At 54.1% G+C, this 21181-nt stretch overlaps 1 protein-coding gene across 14 annotated transcripts in view; it reads right to left on the bottom strand.

Moving 5' to 3' along the window:
• NCOR2 (nuclear receptor corepressor 2) overlaps nucleotides 1-21181 on the bottom strand; it is a 222112-nt gene that overhangs the window by 9086 nt on the left and 191845 nt on the right. For all 14 annotated transcript variants that reach the window (XM_085075391.1, XM_085075387.1, XM_085075396.1 and 11 more), the window contains 20 exons: nucleotides 20836-21073; nucleotides 16037-16192; nucleotides 15429-15568; nucleotides 15240-15345; nucleotides 14490-14594; nucleotides 13586-13689; nucleotides 11038-11188; nucleotides 7819-7971; nucleotides 7351-7437; nucleotides 6588-6865; nucleotides 5439-5802; nucleotides 4469-4696; nucleotides 4127-4372; nucleotides 3838-3987; nucleotides 3280-3414; nucleotides 3013-3175; nucleotides 2080-2507; nucleotides 1088-1231; nucleotides 835-977; nucleotides 310-503 (listed from right to left, as the gene is read on the bottom strand). In XM_085075391.1, coding sequence (XP_084931517.1) covers nucleotides 310-503; nucleotides 835-977; nucleotides 1088-1231; nucleotides 2080-2507; nucleotides 3013-3175; nucleotides 3280-3414; nucleotides 3838-3987; nucleotides 4127-4372; nucleotides 4469-4696; nucleotides 5439-5802; nucleotides 6588-6865; nucleotides 7351-7437; nucleotides 7819-7971; nucleotides 11038-11188; nucleotides 13586-13689; nucleotides 14490-14594; nucleotides 15240-15345; nucleotides 15429-15568; nucleotides 16037-16192; nucleotides 20836-21073 — 3713 coding nt within the window. The remainder of the gene's footprint in view (nucleotides 1-309; nucleotides 504-834; nucleotides 978-1087; nucleotides 1232-2079; nucleotides 2508-3012; nucleotides 3176-3279; nucleotides 3415-3837; nucleotides 3988-4126; nucleotides 4373-4468; nucleotides 4697-5438; nucleotides 5803-6587; nucleotides 6866-7350; nucleotides 7438-7818; nucleotides 7972-11037; nucleotides 11189-13585; nucleotides 13690-14489; nucleotides 14595-15239; nucleotides 15346-15428; nucleotides 15569-16036; nucleotides 16193-20835; nucleotides 21074-21181) is intronic.

Raw genomic sequence — 21181 nt, 5'->3', positions numbered from 1 at the left:
CACACAAAACACATGGAATTCCATCCCAACACATGAACACCCTTTTTTTCCTGTGAGTGAGCTGAAATGCTGTGACAGGTTGGCCAGAAAGGTGATGTCTCCATCACTGGAGATACTCAGAACCCAACTGGCCATGAGCCAGGACAAACTGCTCAAGAGGACAGTGCTGGGCTGGATGATCTTGAGAGATCCCTTCCCACCCAAATAACCCTGTGACACCAGATCGGGAAGGGAATTAAGCATGGACTCTAAGGGGGTCTAAAGGGCCCAAGCCCCCCTGTGCCAGCTCGGGTTGGACTCTGAGCTCACCGTTTGCCCCCCTCGTTCTGCGGGGAGATGCGTGAGGCTGCCGAGTGCTCCTGCTGCTGCAGGTAAGCCTCGCTGGGGGTGCGGCGCAGGTCCAGCACGGGGCACGCCGCCCCGGGGAACGAATACACCGGGGCCTGGATGTGGGAGTTGAGCTGCTGCGGGTGGTGGCGCGTGTAGTCCTGCGTGATGACCTCCTGGAGGAGAAACCCCAGTCAGAAATGGAGCTGGTTTGCACCTTTGCTTTGCTGGGCCCAACTAAGAGGGTGAGTAGGAGGGATATGGGCTGGTTTGTCCCTGTGGATGGAATTTGTGCCTCCTGCCCCCAACAGCTCTTGCAGTGGGCTTCTTGGGGACACAAACAGCCAGGCTGAACACCCCCTGCTTTTCAGCCCCCAGCTAGAGGAGCTGAGGTCTTCAACATCACTCCCAGCCCATCCCCACCAGACATGTTTCACTGAGCTCTTCCCTCCTCCCTAGAGCCCCGGCAGGAAGGTGAAGGAGGTGAAAATGAGGTTAGTTAGTTACGCTGATGTGCTGGGCTAGCGTGACCACGCGCTGGTTCATGCCCTTGATGCTCTGGCTGGACTGCAGTGGCTGGCACTGGGGGCCGTCAGGCTGCCGCAGGTGCTGCAGGTGGGTGGCTTCAGGAGCTGAGGCCTTCAGCGAGCCTGGGGGGCACCAAGAAGAGAGGGGGAATGAGATGACATCTGTGTCCCCTGCCTTGAATGCCATCCCAGCACCGGAGCACAGCCAGCCTGGGCTCTCCCCCTGTTCTCACCTTGCTGCTTCTGCCTCAGGTCATGCTCCCCATGCCCCTTCTCTGTGTCCTGCAGCAGCTTGGCTCCTTTCTCATGGGACAGGCTGGGTGAGCTCACGGGACTCACTGCTTCCATCCGCTCAGGGCTGTAGCCTCCGTGAAAGCCTGAGGAAATGGAAGGGAGTTAAAACCAGGAGCTCACTTAGCTTTTCCCTGGCACTGCTGCATCATTGCTTGTCCATAACTAATCCCAGTGCTTTTGTGTCTTACACAAGATTCCTGTTAGGTGGCTCTTGTGGTCTAATCTGGAAACAGCTGCTGAGCACGGCTGGGCTGAGTGATCTCAGGACAGCCATGTCCACAGTGCCCACCTTGGGCAGCATCCAGCACTAGGACCCTGAGTGAGGTCACCCTGAGCACAGGGATCCCGATCCAAGCTGAGACACACAAAGCCCTCTGAGACCCTGCAGCTCATGAGCAGGGAGGTGCTTGTCTGATGGCCAGCAGGCTTGTCACACTCACAATCTCAGTTCTCTGCTTCGCTTGTTTGATTTATTACCCACAACTGTTCCTTACAGACTGCCTGGGAATTTCTAAGGATGGGGAAATTGAAATTAGCAAATGGCTTTTGTCTGTAAAAAGCAATACCAGGAACTGGACAACATTTGCAAAACAGAACTTGGCAATGGGAAAAACTAAAAGAGGGTGGAAGAACGGAAGATCCTTAAAACACACAAAATTAAAAAGGTCTGGAATAACACAACCAGGAAGCAGAGAGACAAGCACACTTGGGGAGCTGATGGAGTCAGTAGCCAAAATGTGCAACTAAAATTAGGAAATAATGAAATAAAAAGGGTGTCAGGCCACAGCTCTCTCACCTCTGCCCTCCAACTTCTTACCATTGCTAGCAGAGCTGTTACTCAGCGAGTCTCTTTCTCGCTGCCCCTTATCATGACACATTTGGCGCATGATAGTCACATCTATCAAGTTGGCTGCTGTCGTGGTGCTCTTACCGAGTGCTCGGAGCTCCTGTTCCTGCATGGCAAACCGTTTACTCTGACTCTTTTCTCTACTGTGCTGCTCAGAGCCTGAGGCTGCGTGCTGCTGGTCCAGAGGGTGGTGGTGCTGCTGGCTTTTCCCCTGTCCTCTGCCGTAGTGATGAGAAGAACCAGAGGCAGGCAAAGGTCTCGATTCCATGGCTTTAATGGGCGAAGGCGACTGTTCGAGGTTGGCCCCACTGGGCAGCTTTGAGGTGTAGACGTTGTTGTCAGTCTGGGCTCGTTCTGTCTTGGCTTCCCTCACCCTCGAGGCCTCTTTCTGCAGGACGGCCGGGTCCAGCGGGGCTGCGTAGCCGTCGGCCGCGCTGAGCGAGGAGCGCAGGGTGGAGGCCGAGGGGAAGGCGGCAGAGCGGATCGGTGACGTGGTAGTGGTGGAGGAGGATCTGGAAGGAAATGAAGACAAGGCCAAGATGAGAGAAGCACATGGAGAAAGGGAATGCTGTTACACCAGAGCCTCAGCATCCAGCTTTGCCTGGCTGAGCTCTTTCCATGTAGGGACAGTGAGGAGGGCTGGGATGGAGCCTCCACCACAGTAACTGGCCACAGGGTAGTGGGCCTGAATGCATTGACTGGAGAACATAAAACCCATGGACAGGTCCTAGAGACCTTAATAACTCCACCACCAGGCAATCTTCAGCAAGAGGAGCAATACCTGTATTTGGGCACAGACATGCTCCTGCTTTTTTTCCTGGTAGCAGGAAAAGCCATGAGGAAAAGCAAAAGAATTGGGGCACCAAAATCTGCCTTGCCCCATCACAACTTCCCTCTCCTGTTCCCATTGGGACTGAAGGGAAAATAAATTTCCTTCCTTCCTCTCCGAGGTGCTCATTAATTAAAGTGCTGGTGCACTTCAGGCAAGCATTGGAAACCACGGTGGGGAGAGCATACCGTAGGACGGAAGGGGTGGGGGTCTCCGAGGAGATGATCTTCATGCTCGTGTTGTGGAGCACGCTGGGGCGCTGCTGGATGGTCTCGTGGGTGCGGGGTGACACGGGAGAGTGCTGGTGGCTGTGAGAGTGGGAGGACGAACGGCTGCTGGACTGCTCTGTACCTGGGGAGGGCACAAGGAAGGGCTTCTTTAGCTCTTTGTCCAATAATTCTAGCTCCAGCCAGCACTGGCCCCAAGGTGTGGTGCTGGACTCGTCCCCAGCCTACCTGGTCTCCAGATGGGCGCGTGCTCCACCGTGGTGGAGGCTAGGATGGATTTTTCACGCTCCCTCTCTCGTTCCCGCTCCCGTTCCCGTTCAGACACCGATGATCCTGACTGTTTGGTCATGTGCGTGGGCCCTCCTGAAACCCAAGCAAAAGGCAGTGAGAGGGCTGCAGACACAGCAATTCCCCCTGGGAATGCTGCCTGCTCTTCACATCGCTGTGTCTGCAGAGCAGATAAGGAATGGCTCCATCCAAGGTCACCTGGAGCAGGACAGACGAGGGCAACCAGTGAGACAAAACCCAGACAAATCATGGAATAGCTGTCCTGGCGCCATCTCCAGGGTATGACCTTCCACAGAGCTGTGTGCTTTGGGGAAGAAGGGGGAAAAGCAAAAAAGCCCTCAACAAGCAGGAAGAGAGTGAGTCAGTTGACTGGTCCCTGAGACAGAATTAATTTGCAGTCTCTCCATCTGCCCAGGCATGCTGAGCCCATGGCCTTGGATTGGTTATGGGCATCCTGCTCAACAATTTTCCCATTGGGAAAGCAACCTGCAGCATTACCTGGGGAGAGCGGGGAGCTGCTGTGGCGGCTGCCAAAGGTCTGGGGGGGTCCAGGGATGTAGGTGATGCGGTCCATGGTGGTGGCAGAGGTGCCAGGGGTAGGGGGCACGAGGACGGGCAGGTGTGGCACTTGGGACAGGTCGATGATGCCTGGAGAGAGAAGCAAGAGCACTGTCAGGATAACGCTGAGCTGCTGCAGCTTGGCCACGCTGGAGCTGGCAGTGCCAGCCTGACCCAGCCTCCTTCTCCCAAACTGCTCCCAAACCCCTGGACAGCATGCTGGGAGGACCTGCTGCATAGTTGAGGGCGAGGGAGGGCTCTCGGGGTGACAGCCCGCGCAGCATGTCCGCCCGCTGCGCCATGGCCGTGGCTGCGGCGTTGTGGTGCATCTGCTGCGACGTGATGTAGTCGTTGATGATGGTCTGGCGGTTCTCCATGGCGGCCGTGTCCGGGTAGCCCCGGATGAGGTACGGGGGGTACAGGTGTGGGTACGTGGGGCTCGGAGCCAGGTGCCTTGGCAGGTAGTAAGCAGCAGCTGGGAGAGAAAAGGAGGCAGATGTGAAGCCCCAGAGACCTCAGGCTTTTGGAGCATGAGAAGGCAAATAACAGACTGTGCCTTCACCAAAGGTACCTGCTTCCAGTTGGATTCCCCTGGGGATGGCAGCGGGGTCGAAAGGCAGCGGGATGTGTCCTCGGTACAGATCGACGCCACTCACGCCGCGGAGCAGGTGCTCGTATGGGGAGATGGGGTGGTGGTGGTCGGGCACGGGGGCGTGAGGAGACTTGGAGTTGGTGAGCTCTCTCGATGTGGGGGTGATCTTCCTGTCCTGGGACACTGGCTTCCCAGCAGTGATGCTCCCTGCAGAGAGCAGAGGGAAATGAGTCAGAGACTGAGTGCTGAGGCCAAGCCATGTCCCCAGTGGATGCCTGCAGCCAAGCATGTCCCACAGGGACAACTGGAGGTACCCTGAACTCGAGGGACCTTTCCCTCCTCCCTGCACTGCCATGCCCTGTTACACCACCAAGGCTGAGGCAGGCCAAGTCCCAGTCATGCCCTGGGAGAGAGGCCTTTCCCAAATCATCCCTCCACCCCAGTGCATCCATGCTGGGCAATCTGTGCATTCACCCTGGCCTGCACAGGGTGGTGCAGCCTTGTTGCCATGCTCTTCAGCACAAGGAGGTCACTGCTGGTGTTAGTGAGAAGTGTGAAAATCTCCCACCCAGTGTCCCAAGCACTGCTTTCCTGCCCACCTATGGAAAAAAGCGTGCTGTGGGCCACTGCTGGGACAGGGAAGACACCTTAAAAACACCACTGGCTTCACCAGCCACAGCCCAAGTCTCCCTTTGGTTACCCTGGTGCAGGTGAGGTGCCCTCACTTCAACAGTGTGAGCACCCCCAGGATGGACACTAAGCCCCAGCTGTCCCTGGCAGCCACCCCAGTGCTGTGAGTCAGCCGTGGGCGTGGGGTGCTGAGAAGAACAGGTTCAACAGGCACCTGCTGGGAACCACTCAGGCAGGTGGGGTCAGCAGCCACCTCTCGCACACCTCACCCGCTCCGTTGTTAGAAATCCTACCATCAAATAAAAGGTTTGCCAAGTACCTTCGTGCTGCCGTGGTGTGGACTCCCGCGTGGAGACTGGAGACCCTCTGTGCAAGTGGCTGCTGAACGCTGTGCTGTGCCCTGCCTGGTGGTCCTCATAGCCCAGGGCACTTTGGTGGGGCTTGCCTGGCTCAGGTACAATCACAGGAGCCCCTCTGGCGATGGAGCCACCCGAGTTTGTCACAGGGCTTGGCCTGTTTTTCAGGCTCTCTTCGTAAGCTCTCTCCAGATTCCTCGGGTCTTGGATGACATCCAGAGAATGCACAGAGTGAAAAGTCCTGCCGGGACTGCCAATGATGGACCTCACATCATGCTTTTTGGTACTCGAGGAGGAAGAGCCGCTGTCATACTTCATTGGGGTGCCCTGGGGACAGGAGGCAGAGGGGACATCAAAGGGATGTAGAACAGAAGGAGCCCAGTGACTGCATCCCACCGAGTTTCAACCCAACTCAGGATGCCTCATGCAGTGGGTCAATACACAGAGTTTCCTTGCTCAAACAGCCAACAGCCATGGGCAAAGCAGAGATAACCACTCGGCACAGGGCAGGGCGGAGGGCCCATCTTGCATGCCTTGTTGTGCTCCAACAAGATGATGATGAGTCACTGCTGAAGGCTGGCTGTGCCCATCACGCCTCTCTCCTACACACACTGGGAAATGGGATAGGACTGCAAGGTGCCATGGGAACCCTGCAAATATTTGGAGACCAACAGGAGATAGCATGCCATGTTTCATCCTAACTACTGGCCCTGCTGGGTTGCCACTTGCCCATGAAGGGAGGAGACCAAGTTTATGAGCATCCAGAGTCACAAGTGCTGAGAGCACCAAGTTGACTCTGTCCTTGAAAAAGAGGCAAATGCGTCCCCTTTTGTTGACACATGTAGATGGACCACTGCTTCTTAACATGCCAAGGGCTCCATGGGCTTTGTATTTATCTGCTGGGAAGGATTATAGGCCAGTTTGGATTGGAAGGGATCCCTTCAAAGGATGGGACAAGACAACCTCTACCCAAGCAGAGTGTCAGTTCTTACCAGTGATGCAACCCAAAGCTGTCTCTGCTCTCCCTTTACCTTGGGAATGGCTCCCAGGATCTGTACAAGGACAGGAGTCTGAGCAGGACTGATCTCATCCACTGCTCACTCCATACTCACCTGTGTTATGGAACCTTCCTTCAGAGGTCTCGTCAGAGAGATGTCTGGTGTTCGCCTCAGCTCCTCCCGGGGAATCTCATGGATTGATCTTCCTGCTTCTTTCACCGTGGCTACCAGGTCTTCATGGGCTGATTTCATTTTCAGAGGAGTAAGGCCCTCGTGAGATCTGACCTTGTAGGCATCAGATAAGTCCCTTGGTGGAGTGTTTTCCCTCTTGAGCTGTTTGGCTTCTCTTCTGAGGTAGTCCTCATGGGCCTCCACATAGGACCGAGGTATTCCTGCAACCCCCAAGCAGAAAATGGATGCAGAGAGTGATTCCCCAGACAGACAGACAATGGACTCCCATTCCCTGGGGGGATGCTCACTTCAAGGGCGTCTCCAGTTAACACATGTAACTCGAGGACTGGTACCCAAGTGAGCCCACAGAGCAGCTATACTGCTAATGCAGCTGGTCCACCTCACATCTACCAGCACTGTCTGGACCCATTTCACACTAAGTTCATCCTGCTTCATGCAAATCACTGATGATTTTGTTCCTGACTTTAGGCTGGATTTAGGTTGGTAGAAGCTGAGCAAGACTAAAAATCTCTCTGAGCACAAAGCAGAGCCTGCAAAGATCTGCAGCTGGACCTTGATCCTTGATGTGACCATCTTTACTTCCTCCCGTCCTACCCCAACAATGAGAACAAGGAGCCTATCACAGATGTGAGATGCTTCCCCCTATCACCTCTGTCCATGCCCATCTTGTGCTTTCAGGCTTTACCTTGTGTAATTGAGCCCCGCATGTGATGCTGCTCCTTTAGGTTATGGGGACTGTGTCGGTCTGGAGGGATTGCTCGACCCATGAGACCTAGAACAGATGCAAGAGGGAAAGTTGGGCTGTGACACAGCAATTAATTTACAATGAATACATCACAGTGTGACCAGGGACACCTGGGGCAACAAGGAAAAACACCAACAATGTCTAAATTATTAATTTTTCCCTTTTTTAAAAAAATGTGCTTCTGTTTTTTGTATTCCTGAAGCTGGTCTGTCAGGACAGGCACTCAAGGCAAATGGGCCAATCTACATTCCTTGTTTTCCCATGCTAGTCAGATGCTGTCCTGTTGAGATACCAGCCAAGCACTGCCAGAACACAGGCACAGGAAGATGCATCATGTAGACAGGAGACAAGATGAGGTCTCCACGGGTCACTAACATAACACAGGTGAAAGGTTTCATCCAGACCCACCTTCAATGCTGGTAGATAAGCTATCACGTGCTGATAAGCCCCGGCTGATCCTCCCCTCCATCATATCGTAGGTCCTCTTAGTTCCTGTGGTCTCATGGGAAGCTCCCGAGCTTCTGCTGTCTTCTTTGGGACACTGAGAAGCAGCAACTCCACCTGGGGGAAGGACACACCGAGAGACACCACCATGAGCATGGAGAGTCAGCAGGGGCCAAGAGAGGGTGTTTACTGCTGTTTGTGTGTGTTGCTGAGGGGTCAGATCCCATCCCAGCATCAGCCACCACTACGCAGTGCCAGAAACATGCACGGGATCAGCTTCCAGGAAATTCAGCTGCTGTTTTCTCCCCTCCCTGCCTGCCTCAGACTCCAGATCTGTGCCTCCTGCTTGGGCAGGAGCATCCACCCTGTCATGTCCCATTCCCTCCCTCCCTGGTGGGGTCATCCTGTGGGCAGCAGGACAGCCTGGAGCCGGTGGGAGCAGCTGTGGTTCCATTGAACTTGGCCTTTTGGGTCTGGGGAGCTTTGTTTTTTTCCCCTGTTTGTTTTGATTTCTGCTAGACACCTACTGTTTGGGATCTTGGCCAGCCTTAACATTTGCCGAGACACTCCCTGGGTGAGAAAATCAGGGAAAAGGGAGGAGAAACAAAGATGAGAAGGATTCCTTTGAAACAGCACTGAGCACACATAGGAGCTGGGAGAGATGGTGCAAAGTCCCATGCAGGACTGATGGAGAAAGCACTAAAGGGAGGAGAGACCACTGACTACCCCCTGATCCAAACCTGGAGCAGGTTCCCTGCAAACAGGCAGTGGACATCTGCCCTGAGCTACAGCCCTGCTGCCAGCACAGCCCTGCCTCTGCCAGGCACCATCACACCCACCCTGGGCCATGGGCACCCAGCATGCGCAGCGAGCTGTGAATTCAGCAGCTTCTGATCCAGCTGAACGCCTCGGGTTTATGCCATGAGCTCCAAACAGGATGCCAGCTAGGAGATGAAATGCCTCTGCCCATCATCCCAAGCCAGGCTGCCCTTGCCAAGGATCACCAGTGCCCCGATCCTCCTCTTCGTGGGCAGAGAAGGTGGTTGTACAATTAGAGAAAGCAGGGAAGTTAAAAACATTCATTCTATTGTGGACAATCAGGAACAAAACTCCTCCTCGGCAAAACCAGTAATTAATAAAATGGGATTATTACAACTTCACACCCACTGTTGGTTTCCGCAATCAGCACCCACTCAATCCACAAAGTGTTTGGGGCTGTGTGTGGGGAAACAAGAGGGGGTCCGTGCCTGAGCCTTTGCTTCATCTCCATTTGACAGGAGAAATCCGGGGGTGACATTCAGAATCCGCCAAGCACCACGCGGGCGATGTGCCTGCACCCTGTCATCACAGCACATCTGCTGCCACCAGCCCTCCTGCAGGAGGGGACGTGCTCCCAGGCACCCTTTGTACCACCGGGAAGCAGGGGGAGGGCGTGAGGGAGAAGAGAGACTAAACAGAAAGAAAACCATTCCAAACCCACGTCCCTCGCCTTGCAGCAGCCATCAGCAATCATATGCAGGATGAGAATAACCAATCTAGCACAATTCAGCTCACACATGCTACAGGATCTCGTCTCATTACAGCTCTTTTATTTTAAGCACCCTCATGACACTAAAGAATTTGCAATTTTTTTTCTGCTTGCCAAAATTCATAATCACCAACAGTTTCAGTTTTCTTATTTAATTTTTTTTTTTAACTCCTCTGCTCCTGGGCTGCTCAGCCTCGCGAGGCTGTATGGGGGGAAGGACAGAGGCAGGGCTGGAGAGGCTGCAGCAGCTTGTGGATCACTTGGGATGTGCTAAATGCTATCAAGCATGTAAAAGGCTGCTGGGGAGAGGAAGGAATTAATTCCTCATCCGTGTCCATGGGGGGTAGCATGAGATGTGACGGACACAGGCTGCAGCCAAGGAAACTCGGGCTGCCACAAATAACAAGGAAGAGTTTGGTCTGCAGCTCTCCTTCATGGCATGGAGCAGAATCCCAGCTCCCTCACTGCTGGGAGCCCTCCCCATCTCTCCCTGATGGTGCCATTTTTGAGATCAGCCTCGTTTGACCCCCAGCCCAGGCAGAGGTGATTAAAATAGCTTCTTGCACAAACAAGTCCTGAAACACTTCCTGCGTCCTGCCTGGTCCAAGCCTTGCCAACTGTCCCAAAGGGCATCCAGACACAAGTCATCCACGGTGACACTTCTTATCTGGGCTAGAGTTGACAGTGGGCCCGGGGGGACATGCTATGAGCCAGCTTCCATGTGGCAGGCGAGAGGCACAGCACAGAGCCCTATCTTGAAAGGGCCCTGTGATCCCAGGATGCACACAAAGGTGACATCAGCTGGAGCCTGAGAGTTGTCCCCACGGCCTGACCTGAACAGAGGTGCCCAACTCAGCACACCGTGAAAGGCAAGGAAAGTTGTTTCCAGCCTCACTGGAGAGGAACATCTGCTTATCTCCAACGGGAGGCACTGGGACACGCAGAGCAGCTTTGATGGCCAGTGCTGTGATGGGCTGAGCAGGCGCAGAGGAGGCAGGAGCAGCTGGTGACCACCTGCTGGTACCACTAAGGCAGTGAGACACCGCCGGCGTTTACCGAGGAAAGGCGTTCCTGTGCTGTGGGGGTGCAGCAGCAGCCAACACATCCCTAGACAGGCTCCTTGTGGCATGCAGGAATGGCTTCACCACCTCCAACAGCTCTAGCAAAGCTCACCAGATACTGAGGATGGCTCCAGGATTCCTGCAGGGCAGCCCTATGCTGGAAAAGCCTCACAGTGCCCAAGTCAATGCAGGTGAGAATCTGATGTACAAATAAACCTTTATGCCAAATGGCCTGACTTGCCTCCATCTTGCAGGTCCACCTTGGCCCAAGAATTTGGGGATGCTCTCATGTTTTCAATCAGCACAGGATACTAGGGAAGACGGTAATACCTTCCCATCTGGTCCTCTCCTCTTCCCTGTTTCCCAAAGCCAGCCAAAAGCATTGCAACCCTGCCTGCCAGCAAACTGTCTCTAAGGCAAGATAACCACATGGGACACAGGACACCAGGGTGGGAAGAGAGAAACACTGCAAGCAAAGACATGAGGCTGGCCCGTTGTACTTTGTCAGCCTTTCCTCAAATAGCTCCCAAGTCCCAGCCACAGTGGCACAAACCCCTGGCATCTGCCCTAAAAAGGCAGAGGATTAGGACTTACCCTCGTAGGACAGCACGTGGCCTTTCTTCCCTTCATAGATGACATGTCCTTTGGGCACGGCATCCTCCCTCGCCTTCTCTGCTCTGCTGGGGCTGTCTTCTCCGATTATCCTGGTAATGGTTCCTTTGTACAGCACTTCTGCCGGGGTGCCCTTGGAAAGCCACCAAGATCCATATTTAACAGTGTCACAACCAATTAAGCAAGCGCCGCGCAGGGACAGGCTGTTCCTCGCGGGAAGCTGAGCGCAGGGAGCACAGCCGGCCTCCGCTTCCTGGCGCAGCCAACAGCGAGGGACTCGCGGCTTAATTATTGATGAGAATGATAACGAGGAGCGGTAAAAAGGTACGTGATCTGTGTGAGGCTGCTGGGAAGATGCCTGGGATGAGGCAGTTCAGCAGTTCTCATCCTGCGTGTTTTGGAGTAAGCTACCTGGCCTGCTCCCCCTCCCCAGGTTTGGGGAACAGGGCTGTTGCTCTCCTGGGGACACCTTAGTGACAGCAGGCACTGCTCCAGTGTTAGCTTTTTCCCTGCAGCCTATTTCCCCAGCTTGGCACAGGAGCCACGGAGATGTCCTGCCCACCCAGGCACATCTGCTGGCAGCAGCATGACCTTCAGCAAGCTGCCTGCGTGCAGGAGCTGGCGGCTGGCAGCGCGCCCAGGCGAGATGGCAGGCGACAACGAAACCGGTCCCGGAGCAGGTCGGGGAGCAGAGCCTGCCTTAGCTCTCCAACAGGAACAGCATCGGGCTCCCCACACAAATCATGTGAACTGAAACCTCTCCTCCACCACAGGCACACACAGACACAGCTCACAGCACCTGCCCCCCGAATCCCCTTCAAGGCACAAAGAACTGGATGTTCCTGAAGAGTTGTTGGTGATTAACACCCTTCTGCCATTGTGACCTGTCGATGCCAACTGGGAACAGTCACCACGGGGTGACAGTCCCCCTTCTCCACCTCTGGGATGGCACAGTGATGCTGGCAGAGTGACAGTCCTGACTGACACCTGTCTACTCTGCTCATTTAACCCCAGCAAGCCCGGGGTCTGATGCCTGGGGGAAGCCTCGGGGACATGATGCCCCCATCAGCTTTGCTGCTACTCCCAGGTTGTACCATTCTTTCCCCAACCCTGCTGGGGATGCCCCTGCTCTTTACCAAGCCCTCAGAGTACCAGCTGTCCCCAACACCCAGGACATGCCAGCACCTGGGTTCAGTGCTCTGGTCATTCACCCTTGCAGTAGACCCAGGCACTGCTAATGGCTCTCCCAGCCCCAGGTAAGTCACCTCCCTTCCACAGACGTGCTCCAAGGGGATGTGAAAGCAAGCGATGACAGATGGCTTCAGAGCAGAGAGCATATATTCAAGATCTGCTTCCTGTGAACTGGATGACTAATCTGAGATCAAGTATCAGCTCTGGTACCAGGAGCTGCTGCCAGAACAGGGGGCTCCTTCTCTCCAGCAGGAGCAGAGGGATGCAGGCTGCTGGGCCAGCAGGAGAGCCAGGCAATGCCCTGGGTCCAGGCTTGGGACCTTAATCCCAAGCCAAACAAAGAGATCTGGATGGATTCATTAGCTGGCTGGATTCACTAGCTGGATGTAAAACTATGTCTCAACAAACTCTGCCTGTCTTCTGAACTGGCACATGGTGCTCAAGGTCCTTCACTTCCACCCATTGCTGCCCATAGCTGCTGCAGGAGCATCTGAGCGGATGGAGCTCTGATGGGTTATTTTCAGTCCCTGAGCACCCACTCCTGGCAGTTGTTGGACACAGGGCACCAGGCAAGCTAAGCCTTTGCTCTGGGCCAGGATTCGGGATCAGGTCCCCAGTGCCAAAGCAAACGTAGCCATCCTCCTTGAAGAAGGCAGGCAAAAACTGGAGCCTGAGTGTCTTTAAATACCTGAATGATGGCCAGATAAAATCCCCACGAGAAACAGATATTTTTTTTTAATGCTCTCTGCTCTGTTACCAGATGAGCAATAACTCACACTGCAAGAAACTATCGCCCGCTTGCCAGCTGCTCTTCTGAAGATGGATGGTGGAGATTAAGGCCAAAGTATCTTCCTGCTGAAGAGCCTTTGGGCAGGACCCCCAGCACAGCACACTCAGCCCTGGCAGAAGCCCTCACTACCTTAGGTGCCCTTCACAGCCTCCTCCCTCCTCCACCTGGCCTGGGCCCTTCACCTATAACTCTTTTGCTCAGCTCCACTTCCTTGCCCTGGCAAGATGATTTTCCCAAAGTCATTTACAGCTGCTTTTGCCTCTGTTCTTGATAAGTACAAAAAGCAAAGCAGGGTTTAAACGTGTTAAAGGCTGCATTGCTGTTTGTTGGGCTCTGCTCTTCTGCAGTCTCCACTCATGCCATCCTGAGTGGAGGCTGTTTGCAGACCCCTCTGAGGGGCTCCATGGGGTGGGAGCATCACAGAGCTGCTCCACAGGCCTGTGCTGCACAGCCAGAGAATCCCACAAACCCCCAGTGCCTGTGTCCAGCACCACAACCTGCAGCTGCCAGCAGCCAGGAAGCAAAACTCGTGGGAGACAAGGGACTTACATGTGTGATGGACCCTCGGTAGGTGATGGGTGACTCTGGAGGGGGTCTGGACGTGGGTGTTCCTTTGGTGATGCTTCCTCCCGAGGCAGAGCTGAGGGAAGTACCTGTAGGACACACAGCCTGTGAGCTGGGGCTGGATTTGCACAAAACCTATGCAGGATTTGACCCAGTCCCTAGCAAGCTGGGGTACTGGGGGGGATACACTCCAAGAGATGTTGCTGTTCAATCCCATGCCTTGCAGAACTGGAGGTAAAAGATAAATATTTTGAGGCTATCAGCTCCCTGCTGTCTTTGTGGAGGGGCTGGGCAGATTTATGAGCCTGGGAGAAAGCACAGCCTGGCTCAGCTTCTCCTGATGTGATCAGAGCAGATCTGTGGTGAGATAGAGCTCAGGGTGGCTTCAGTTCATTCACACAGATCTGTCCTGGGCTGGAGCCAGCCCACCACACTCAGGCTCCTGACTGCCTCGCTGGGGGGTTCATAAACCAGAGTTTGCGCTAAAAAGTGACACCTTTACATTTATTTTCTTCTGCCTGGCTAATGGGAAAGAAACCCGTGAGGGCTGTATTTAACCAAAATGGGGCCCTTGTCCAGCTGCAGCAGCAACAGAGAAGAGCATGAAAATACCAATTAATGTAATTTAAACAGGTCTTGCTTTGTTCTTAAGCAACAGATTTTCAGGTGCCCCTTTAACACAAAACCTTCACCAGAATCAATGCCTGAGGCTGTGACTTGGGGTGCAGAGAAAAGGGACAAAGAGACCCCTTTGGCTGGGCACAGCTTCAGAAATCAAACCTGAGATCACTGGGCAGCTGCAGCCAGTGTGACATTCACCAGGCTTGGCAGTGCCAGCATCCCTCCCTTCCCACAGCTGGGGCACGTGCCTCCCACTCCAGGTCCTCACCCCGCAGGATGGAGCCCTCCTGGGATGGCTGCAGAACCAGACTTTCTGGCTGGCTGGCCTGGCTTCTAGGAGAAAGTTGTTCCTGCTTTACTCCAGGAAAAGGCACTGGAAAACATTAACCATGTATCAGTACAGGTGCAGGACGTGGGGCCACAGCCATGAGGTGGCACCTTCTCGGCACCTTTCCCATTCCCAGCTGTTTGGGATGGACTTCCCCAGGGTGGTGACTACTCAAATGCCATTGAGAAAAGCCAGATCTTTTGCCCTGGCAAAGGCACTGCCCCACACCAGGACTGGAGCTGACACTGAAAACCCTGTGCTGGTTTACAGCAGGACCTACACACAGTGGGAAACAGAGCTCATATCCCTCCTCCCCAGGCTTGATCCCTCACCCATTCCCTCCTGCTGTTAAGAAAAGCTTCCAAATCTGCAGACTAAACACTTTCTTTTTTCACTTCAGGCCATTTACTCTTTATCCTACCAGCCTGGGGAGCAACAATATATTTCCTTCCTTCGATCACAGTATTAGCTGGAGGGTATTTATAGGCTGGGAAACGTCCCTGACCGAGTTGTTGCTTTCCTATACTGCACAAATTTAGCTCCCTGTGTCTCTGCTCTCCTGATGGACTAATCCTTTCATCCTCTTAGTAGTTCTCTCTGTGCTCCCTTGCTGTGTCCTGTGCTGCTGGCAAGCTCTCTCCCTGCTGCTCTCTGAGCATGTGAGAAACAACTCGCCTCTCAATTCCTTACCCAGTTTCTTGGGATCCATGGTTAGTGGCAGGCCCATGGTGATGGAACCGATGGGGACCTTGGTGTGCTCGGGGCTGTAGGGTGTGTGGAGCTGGATGGGCATTCCCTGTGGGGCAAGAGGAGAGGTCAAGAGCAACCTGTGAGTTACCTGTGAGGTGTCTCCACCTCTCACACCCATCAATACCCTACCTGGGAAATGGATCCGACGGATCTCTCCAGCACGGAGGGGTGCTTGGTGGAGGAGATGAGGGGAGGAGGGTTGGAGATGCTGGCTAGTCTCTGCAGCCCTGAGCGAGAGCTCTCATGCAGGTTTAGTGGGATGGGGTGTCCTGTGAGGAAAACACAAATGTTAGTGAGACCCAGGGCAGGCAGAGCAGCTGCAGCCATCAGAGAGCAAAGGGGCACGGGAGAGAGCAGGGGCTGGACACAGTGACCTGGTCAGCTGTGAGCCTGCACCAGGCTCCAAGTCACATGGTCATTTTGGAAAGGACTGGAATAGTTTAAATTACTGCCTTGTCCCCTCTGCAGCCAGAGGATGAGCTGCACCCAATCCATCTGCCCTCCAGCCAGAGAAGACAGCACAGCGAGGGATAAAACCCACCTGACTTTGCACCAACACTGCTCTGTGACAAACCACATCCCTAAACCAGCCCCAGCCAGAGGTGGGAGACACAGCTGACCACCCTAGGACATTTAAATAGCCCAACCTGTGATACAGGCTGCAAGCACAGCCCCTGTGCTCAGTCCCAGGTCAGGCAGAGGAGGTACATGCCATGCAGCCAGTGGGTTTTACTTGCCTGGTGGGTTATACTGGAACAAGTGGGGCTCCGCCTGGGGAGAAGTTTTGATCACATCCCGGGGGTAGGACAGGACAGGGGGCCAGCAGGAGGCAGCCATTGACTCTGCGCTCAGCTTCTGAGCCTCTGCGATGGCTGAGAAATGCACGGACTTTTCTGCAAGGGACACACAAAGAAACCGTGTGGTCAGTGGCCAACATGGGTGAGAGGTCCCTGTGAGCATGGCAGGGAAGCCAGAGCCAGCTCCAAGCACAGGAAATGGCTTCAGTTCAGTCTGACCTGGCCATGAGGTGAGGGCTGAACTCCCCAAACCAAACTAACAGGAAAAAGCTCAGTGTGACTGTCTGGATTTGACAGCATTTATTTCACTCAGATGTTTAAAGTGTGGTTCTGTGTTGGTGGCTCTGCTGGTGCTCACTGTCAGCAGGGAGCTCTGTGGACCTGGTGCCATCCCACCTCACCCAGGAGAGATGGCATTTGGCATGCAGCCGGGTGCAGAGTCCAGCTCCCTGCCAGGGCTTGGCCACAAGTGAATTGTTCCTGGGCAGCTCCTGCCTGTGCACAGAGCTCCACATCATCCCAGCATGGCAGGGCTGGACGATTAATGATGCTGTGCCAACTCCAGCTCTGAGGGTAAAGCCAAGAAGCAGCAATTTCTGGTGCATGGGGGACATCCAGAGGGCACAAGCTCGCTGGTGACTACACTGTGGGGTGCAGCTGGGCAGAGAGTGCCTGCAGAGCCCCAGGCCACTGCCAGGACCACTGCCATGCCAGCACAGCAGGGACAGGCTCAGCCCCACATCACATGGAGATGTGAAAGCTCAGCCGCTCTCAAAGGATGGCTCCTGGCTGGAAATCATTTGTAGGCTGTGGGAAGGGGTGAGAAATAACAGCATCAGTTTGTCAGACAGCGAGGGAATAACACACTGATGTTCTCTGAACACCTGGGACAAGCACGCTGCATGAGACTGTCAAAGGCAAACGAAAATGGAGATTGGCTCTGTGGAACAACCAAATCAGGGAAATGAGGGAAGCTCACTGGTCCTCTGTGAGGTACAGGGGCTGAGGGCAGGAAAGCTTCCTGAAATTACCTGGTTCAGGGCATCCTGGAAACCAGGCTGGATCCATTGTGGCTATAAAAAAGGCTGATGGGAGCCCAAGAAGAGCTTAATGATGGAGGAGCTGTGCTGGGAATACCTGAACCCTGCCATGTGCTGAAAGATGCTGAGGAAAAGAGAGGCTTCATCTGCACCAGCTCTATGCCAAGTGCATCCTCATGCTTGGCTAAGCAGATGGATGAGACAGCCTTTTCTGGATGGATTAGAGGCAGGTTTGGTAGGATTTGCTTGTAATCAATAAACACTTCATTTTGCACTGCCCTTCTTCCCCAGATCCACCTGTGTAACATTCGCATTGACCAGAAATTAGAAACTGGGCAGTAAACAATAGCAATCACAAATGAACCCAGCCTTTAACCATCAATTTTTGATAAAAATAGATGCCTGAATCCTGCTAAGCCTAATAATAGGGCAAGTAGATTATCAGAGGCCCAATTTAATGAGGCTTTACTGCATTATCGTTATTAATGCTCAGTGTACTCAGAAGCTGGGAGATTATTCTTGTCTGCTTCGGTGAGAGAAGAAATCCATTCTGGGCACACAGAAGTGTGCAGGCACTCACACCTCTGCAGCCTAGTGGAGCCAGACCCTGGCTGGGGCCTCTTCTCTCCCCACGTGGGATCCCAAAGAGGATCCCTTCATCCTGCCAATAGAGGAGAATCCAGGCACATCCTCCACTCTGATGATCCCTGGCATTTCCACACTCCTCAATCATCTCCCTTTCAGCTCGGCCCCATTCAGCTCTGCTTGTGTGGGGGCAATCAGTGCTGGGATGTCCCAGCTGAAGATGCTCCCTGACGCCAAGGCACTGTCAGCCAAGGCTGTGTGCACCCTGGATGGCTCTCGGAGAGCCTCATCCTCCTCCCCTCCCCGTGGGAGCTGTCCCCTCCCCTGCGAGCCTCTCCAGCCTGTGAAATGTGGCCAGTTCCTAATTGCCCCTGCATTAGAGGGTGGCTATAACTCAGCCAGCTTTTGATAAAATAGCACTTACACGGGGAAGAGAGAGTTCCTATTACCGTTTATCAAGTCCCTGGAATGGGAGCGAAGGAGTCAGAGTTTATATGATCCGTCATCCAAATTAATGCTCTTGGCTCCCCATCGCCTACAAAGGCCAAATGAAACACAACTAAATCAACACAAAACATACCGCTGGCGCTCCAACCGCCCAGCGATAACCAGAGATATGCCCGACGGCAACTCGGCAACGGGGAAAGGGATCCGTCTGCCTGTCGGTGAGATCCAGGCAGGGCTGCCTGCCTCTGCCCAGCCTGTGATTAGCAGCTCCTCTTGGAAGGCAGGGAAGGGAAGGCAGTGCTCAGGAAGGTATGGCTGGCTGGCCACCCTCCAAGCCGATAGAGCCCCAGCCAGCGGCTGCGAGGCAGCCAACGCCTCGGCCAGGATGCGTGCAAGACTTGGCTTTGAAGCGGCTCCAGAGCGGTGTGAAGGATGTTGATCTCCGGAGCCGTTGTAGGAGTTCAAGCTCTCTTATCGAGCTGGGGAGGAACAGGAGTACCTGCTCTGGTGGAGTCAGCCCCTTGCTGAGAGGTGGCACAGGGCTGCTCCCCAGAGCAGCTCTGCAGGCTGTGCTGGACTCTGCCTTTTAATTCCAAGCCATGTGGCAGCATGATGTCTGCAGGCTGGATGCTTGCCACTTCACTGGGATGCCTCGGAGAGCAGGGGAGGGAAGGGATCCACACAGATTTGCCAGGACTATCTGGCTATCTCCCTTCTAACCCCTGACCCACAGCCAGGATGTGTTCCAAGAGGCAAAGACAGCACTGGGACGGTGCCTGAGTCCATACTTGTACTGAAATCAGGGCTTTGGGGGAGTTGATTTCTCCCCTCGAGGTGACTCATCACAAACCTGCTGGTTTTCAAAAGGGAAATGCATTCCCATCATGACCAGAGCAGACCAGCCTATGTCTCCCTGGGATCCACATGTATTCCAGACCCACTGTGGCACCAAGCACAGATGCAGAGCCACACAGGACTTGGAGAGCACACAGCTGGAGCCCAAGACCTGCTGAGACATTCGCAGGGATATAGGGATGCATAATTAGTTTCATTAACATGAAAGATTCAGAGCTTTACAGAAGAGAGAATAAAGTGCTTCACATCATTAGTGCTTTGCAGAGAACAAAGCAACAAAAGATCCACCTGGATAACAGATCCTTGTATTTGATAACGGTGCCAGTGGGTTGCAGAGTGGCATGGTTGACTCCAACCCCTAAACCCTGCTTTGCATCTTACACACACTGATCTGCCTCATCTCCTCATCCTCCTGTGGCCAGGAGGAAGCTGGAGCTGCAGCTCTGGGACACGGGTGATGCAGAGCTCTGGGCTGGAATGCTGGCCATGGCACCCAGCTCACAAGGAAGCTGAGCAGTGCAGCATCAGATCTGCACAGGATTACGGCACAGGAGATCAAACCTGATTACCTGCCACAGCAGGGGGAAGAGCCAGAGGGAAACTGTTCCACCTGGGCAAACAGGAGCACAGCAGGATAAGATCATCTGGAAATGGGACTTCACGGGTGGCAACAGCACGACTTAGGGGAAACTCCCTTTCTTTCAAGGTGAGCAGTCACCTTCCTTGCTTATATGCAAAACATCATGAAGGTGTGATGCACACATGGTGCTATTTACTGTTTGAAAAAGCTGTGGCCAAGTGCCAGCAACCAACTCTTCTTGCAAGCACATCCTTCTGTCCAGAGGGACATGACAGCTTGAGGAATAACTACCTGGGCCTGGACACTGGAGAGCAGGCTGCTACAGTCCTGGCTGCCGGAGGATGAACTAGTGCAGTGATTTTCCAGCAAAGATCACAGCCCAAGTTCAGTGCCTCCTCGGTACAGTCCTATCCACCCTCCTCTTCCATGCACAAGCAAGTGAATTTTGCAGCTGCACCCATTCCTGTGCAGGATCCAGCACTGGTGGACATTGTACCCACCCAAGCCCAACTTCCCTGCTCCTGACTGTGCCACTGGTGACAGCATCTCATCTTCCTTAACAACTGAGCCACAGGCTGGCTATGGGGGGAGGGACACAGACCTTGAACTGGAACAGACTCTAACACTCAGATTAAAAACACATTTAGAGGATGGTCTCATCAGGACTTCCCGTCTCTCCTTAACCTTGATCCCCAGGTGCTCAAGCTAATAATGTTTCAGATGCTCTACGGTGGGAACCTCTGAATTGCTCATTAGGCAGCCAAACCACATCAGAGCTATTCCGGGGAGAAAGCACTGGGATTCTTTACAGGAACCTTTGGACTCCAAGTCACAGTATTAGCATTGATTTTAAATGAAATAATGGTCCCTGCTGTGCATTAAAAGCATTCTTTATAGAAAGCCAGCAAGGTAGAAAAGAGCCATTGTACCCAGAGCCTTGGCATGCCTCCAGGCCCCTCTGCTCTCTGGTGAATGGCAGGCACTAATAAAGGCAATCTTCACCTCCTTGGCGCTCCACAGTGCCCGGTGTTTGCTGTGGGCTCAATGAGACATGATGTACTGTCTAATGAACATGGGAAATTAGCCATGCCTCTCTCGTCCTGCCTCAAGATGCTATTAAAGAGCTTTCAGGGGTCGAAACAAGCTTTCACCTAAGAGGGGGAAAGCTGCTGGCTGCGCACAGCTGCACAGCCCGGGCGGATAAACACGCAGCGACACGCACACAGCCCTACCTTCCTTGTCACCAACAGCGGGGCTCCGGCTCTTCCCCCTGGGACTGCTGCTGGGCTGCTGCTGCTCCTTCTCAGCCTGCTGCTGCTGGGATTGGGAGAGCTTGCTCGGGGCCATGTCCTCGCGGGCAGACTCGTGGGCTTTTGTGATCTGCTGCTGGTACAGAGCCAAGGCGTGGGGAGGCACCTGAGGCTTCGTGCTTCCACTCTGCAGTATCCCCTCTGAGAAACCTTCGGAAATCTGCAAAGTGGTAAGAATTGACACTCATCAGGTGCTGCTGACATCCATAATGATCTTGAAGACATCAGGAGTTGTGAGAAGCCTCTGCCCCACACTATCACAGCAAGC

This window comes from Lichenostomus cassidix, chromosome 15 (assembly GCF_008360975.1).
Source record: "Lichenostomus cassidix isolate B80296 chromosome 15, HeHo_3.0, whole genome shotgun sequence".
Classification (NCBI taxonomy): Eukaryota; Metazoa; Chordata; class Aves; order Passeriformes; family Meliphagidae; genus Lichenostomus; species Lichenostomus cassidix.
This window is presented reverse-complemented; position numbering and strand designations above follow the sequence as displayed.